This window comes from Cebus imitator, unplaced genomic scaffold (assembly GCF_001604975.1).
Source record: "Cebus imitator isolate Cc_AM_T3 unplaced genomic scaffold, Cebus_imitator-1.0 Scaffold435, whole genome shotgun sequence".
NCBI classification, from domain to species: domain Eukaryota; kingdom Metazoa; phylum Chordata; class Mammalia; order Primates; family Cebidae; genus Cebus; species Cebus imitator.
The window spans coordinates 600,528-605,782 of NW_016107750.1; the positions used below are offsets into that span (position 1 = coordinate 600,528).

The 5,255-nt window shown below is 40.8% G+C and overlaps 1 protein-coding gene across 1 annotated transcript in view; it reads right to left on the reverse strand.

The window, feature by feature from the left end:
- Positions 1 to 1,637: 1,637 nt before the first annotated feature.
- WBP2NL (WBP2 N-terminal like) overlaps positions 1,638 to 5,255 on the reverse strand; it is a 20,944-nt gene continuing 17,326 nt past the window's right edge. The window contains exon 6 of the mRNA XM_017510304.2: positions 1,638 to 3,293. Within this exon, the coding sequence (XP_017365793.1) occupies positions 2,917 to 3,293 (377 nt within the window). The 3' untranslated portion in view covers positions 1,638 to 2,916. The remainder of the gene's footprint in view (positions 3,294 to 5,255) is intronic.

Genomic DNA, 5,255 nt, shown 5'->3' on the forward strand with positions numbered 1-5,255 from the left:
TATCAGTTACTTGGAAAACTTTCCTATATAAAAAAGGCCTTACCCATTCACCCTGTTCCCAGCTTACCATCACATTCCAGCAGACACTGAAAAGCTGAACAAGGGAAACTTTATTCCTGCTCTAGTTGGGTGAGTCTCTCCTCTCTTCCTCTCCTTGTCACTGTTGCCCACATACTGTAGTTTGGAAGTAAGGAAAGAAGAAATTCTTTAAAATATCTCATTACTGGCTGGGCATGGTGGCTCATGCCTGTAATCCAAGCACTTTGGGAGGCTGAGATGGGCGCATCACTTGAGGCCAAGCATTCAAGACAAGCCTGGCCAACGTGGCCAGATGCCACCTTTACTAAAAATAAAAAAATTAGCTAGGGGCCTTCTCTTCCCAGTTCTTCCCGGAGTCAGGAAAAGCTGGGTTGAGAGAGTGAAAAAAGTAAAAATTAGCTAGGCATACTGTTACATGCCTGTAATCCCAGCTACTCAGGTGACTGAGGCATGAGAAGTGCTTGTACCCAGGAGGTGGAGGTTGCAGTGAGCCAAGATTGTACCACTGTGTTCCAGCCTGGGTGATAGAGTGAGACTCTGTCTCAAAAAAAAAAAAAAAGGCATAGAAAATATATTGATTTAAATCTCTTCTGGGTCAACTGTGTACTACACTGGCTTTTTTTCCCTAGAGACAGGGTCTGGCTACATCACCCAAGCTGGTCTTCAACTCCTAGCCTCGAGTGATTCTCCCACCTTATCCTCCCAAAGTGCTGGGATTACAGGGATGTGCCACCACACCTGGCTACCATATATTTTTAAGGCCTCCCTTTTACGTTGCTTGATGAGCCTAAAATAAGATAAGGAAAGGCCAATGAAATTAGGAACTTTGCCTACCTTCCCAGAGTGGGAGAATGGTGAATCTGAAGGTGCTGAAAACCTTCAAATAGTCTAGAATAGTGATTCTCAGCAGGGATAGTACTGCCTCCCCCTACCCCCGGGAGCAATTAGGAAATAAGTGGGAGCATTTTTGGTTATTTACAACTGGCAGCCATTATTGGCATTTAATGGGTGAGGAGTTGAAGACCCTGGACATCCTGAAAGGCACAGGGCAGTACCTCATAACAAAGAATTGTCTATCTCCTGACTTTTTTTTTTTTTTTTTTTTTAGATGGGGTTTCACCATGATGGCCAGGCTGGTCTTGAACTCCTGACCTCAGGTGATCCACCTCCCCTCGGCCTCCCAAAGTGCTAGGATTACAGGCGTGAGCCACTGCGCCCTGCTATCTCCTGACTTTCAAACAGCTCTCCGGCCAGTGATGTAGGTGAAGCACATTTATAATCATTTGAGCCTAGGGCCTAACTCAATTTATATGACTTTAATATACACAGAAATTTTCAGGAATTCAACCACTGTGTAAATCAAAGGAAAACTAAACTTTGTTTTATTTGGAAAATGTTCAAAGGTTGCTCACCATTTTGGAAAACAACATTGCCAATGGCAATGGTATTCAAGTCACCAAAGCAACATATTCATATCAGTTAGCATTTCTAGTTTATCTACCTATGATGACTACGTATATGGAAGTGAACACTTGATTACTTCAATATGTTTTCTAATGTGGTAGAATCTGAGCATTTATATATTAAAACACTTAAAATTTTACTATAATCTCCTTTTATTTCCTCTATCATATTTATGGTATTATATTAATTTTGGTTGAAATGGTGTGGAATCATATGTAATTATCTACAAACTTCATTGAGTTATGGAGACATTACAAAATATTTGTTACAAATATACAAATATAAACATTTGGTATAAAATATAAATATTTGTTATAAAATGGGGCATTCAGTCCAATGAGGCTGAAAATCACTGCAGTATATGCTTCCTACAACTTTTCTCATTATCAACAAGTCTTAGAAATTTCTGCATATATAGCATGGGCATATCATAGTCTATTCATATATTTCCTGTTAATAAACATATCAGTTATTTCTAATTTTGTGCTGTTGGAAACAATTAATAATATGAAATCTTCTGACATGCATCTTTGTGCACACGTGCAAGTATTTCTCAGGGGTAGATATTAAGATGTGAAAGTGCCACACCAAGAGTTTTAATATTTGTATATCTTTGGAGATAAAAACGTTTTCTCATTTCAAGATGCATTTCCCTAACACTAGTCAAGCTGAACACATTTTCAAATGTTTTTTGGCCATATTATTGTCTTGGTTGTTCAGCAATTCAAATTTTTGTCATTTTGGGGAGAACTGATTTGTAATTATTCATGTATTCTGACCATAATTTTTTAAATACATATGTTGGAAATCACTTTCTCCTAGTCTGTTGCCTACCTTTTAACTTTTGTCAAAGAGAAGTTTTAAATTTTGATATAGTAAAATTTATCATGTTTTTGTTTTTGGCCTCCTCAAAGAGGCTTTCTCTACCTCTAGACATAGTTTTCAACAGGTGTATAATACTCCATTTTATGCATATACCATAATTTATAATATTCTCTTTCACTATTGGGAATTTAGCTTTTTCAAACAACTAAGTGTTCAACATGATGTTTTTAGCACGCATTTAGTGCCTAGCAAACGGAGCATAATAAGTGTTTCTAAAGACAGGAAACTTTTTCCACACTCACATTCAAGGTATGTTTAAAAATGCAACCCTATGTCAACCAAATTACTGGGAATTAGCCCTACAATGATACTCTTACTTTAGCCAGCTAATCAAGACTTGATTCTGCTTCTAAAATCTAGGCACACAAGTAAAGCTTCACCTTACCCCATAAGAATGCTCTTCCAAAGGGTGGAATGACTACCTGCGAGAAGCCTGTGATCACATACCTGAGTCCTCCTCCTTATCCTGACTTCAATTTTAGGGTACCTCTCTGCTTGGTGAGTCTTCAATGTTTACATCTAAGAAGCTTAAGAGTGGACGTGAGAAGAGGAGGGAGAGGGAAGAGAAGCCTCATTTTCAGGAGTTTGGGCTGCTGCAGATTCGTGAGGCCTGGCTCCAGATCCAGCAGGTGCAGCTCTGTATTCAGGAGGTGTGGCTCCATATCCCGCAGGTGAGGCTCTGTATCCCACACGCGGGTCTTCATTTCCTGCAGGTGGAGCTCCGTATCTGGGAGGTGGGGCTCCATATACTACTGCAGAAGGGGCTCTGTACCCAGGAGGTGGGGCTTCATATCCTGCAGGCAGGGCTTCATATCCTGCAGGCAGGGCTACATATCCTGGAGGTGGAGCTTCATATCCTGCAGGTGGAGCTCCATATCCAGGAGGTGGGGCTCCATAGACAATAACTGGGAATTATAATGAGAAGGAAAAAAATCAATTACCTGGAAGTCAAGGAATATATGAGAAAGAAGAACTTAAAAGATAATGCTGAAGCAAACTGACACAAGAAGAGAAGTCAGGCAGAATTATGCTAAAACTATCTCCTCCAGCCATCACCAGTTGAAGGCATCACCTCCTGTTGTGTAGCGATTTCAAATCAACATGAAAAGAACCCTATGAATAGATCAGTTCATTACGTATACTTGTGCACAGATACGTATTTTACTTAATAAAGTTTGATTATAAAAAAAGTAATACATGCTTAATGAGGAATATGCGTTTGGAAAATAGAGAAAGAGGAATGGAAAGTCATCTATAATTCCATCACCAAACACTTAATATTTTGGTGTATTTCTTTGTAGAATCTCTGTGAATATTCTTTATACAATCATGATCATATCAACCACATGATTTTTAAAATCTGGCTCTTTTACTTAATATTATAAGAAATGTCTTTATATTGTTAATTTACTTCATAAATTAAAAACTGGAAATAGTTTTAGCACTATTGAATTTGTGTTGGGCTGCATTCAAAGCCATCCTGGGCCATGGGTTGGACAAGCTTGATATAAGAGCTAAAACTATAAAATCCTTAGAATAAAACATAGGGATAAATCTTTATGACATTGGATTTGGCAATGAATTTTAAATTTTACATCAAAAGCATGAGCAACAAGAGAAAAAAGAAAAATGTGATAAAAATTAAAAACCCTTGTGCATTAAAGGTCATTTTTGCCTGGGCACGGTGGTTCACACCTATAACCCATCAGCTGAGGCAGGTTGATCACTTGAGCTCAGGAGTTCTAGATGAGCCTGAGCAACATGGTGAAACTCCATCTCTAACAACAACAAAAAAATATTAGCTGTGCATCATGGCACACACCTGCAGTCCCAGCTATTTGGGAGGCTGAGGCACAAGAATCACTTGAACCTGGGAGGCAGAGGTTGCAGTGAGCCAAGACAGCGCCACTGCCCTCCAGCCAGGGTGACTCTGTCTCAAAAAAAAAAGTCATTATTGGCTGGGTGTAGTGGCTCATGCCTGTAATTCAAGCACTTCGGAGGCCAAAGCGGGCAGATCACCTGAGGTCGGGAGTTCAAGACCAGCCTGACCAACATGGTGAAACCCCGTCTTAAAAAAAAAAGTTCAAAAAAAAAAAAAAAGGCGGCCGGGCGCGGTGGCTCACGCCTGTAATCCCAGCACTTTGGGAGGCCGAGTCGGGTGGATCACAAGGTCAAGAGATTGAGATCATCCTGGCCAACATGGTGAAACCCCGTCTCTACTAAATATACAAAAAAAATTAGCTGGGCGTAGTGGCGCACGTCTGTAGTGCCAGCTACTCGGAAGGCCGAGGTAGGAGAACTGCTTGAACCCGGGAGGTGGAAATTGCAGTGAGCCGAGGTCGCCAATGCACTTCAGCCTGGTGCCTGGTGATGGAGGAAGACTCTGTCTCAAAAAAAAAAAGAATGTGAATGAAAACCGAAAAATATTTGCAAATAATATATCTGACAAGGATTTCATATACAGACTATATAAAGAATGCTTATACTCAACAACAAAAAGACAAGCAATCCGATTTAAAGAAAAAAAAAATAGGCAAAGGACTTGAACAGACATTTCTCCAATGAAGGTATACGAAAAGTCAAAAAGCACATAAAAAGATGTTCAACAGGGCCGGGCGTGGTGGCTCAAGCCTGTAATCCCAGCACTTTGGGAGGCCGAGGCGGGCGGATCACGAGGTCAAGAGATCGAGACCATCCTGGCCAACATGGTGAAACGCCGTCTCTACTAAAAATACAAAAACTAGCTGGGCGCGGTGACGTGCACCTGTAGTCCCAGCTACTCGGGAGGCTGAGGCAGGAGAATTGCTTGAACCCAGGAGGCGGAGGTTGCAGTGAGCCAAGATTGTGCCACTGCACTCCAGCCTAGC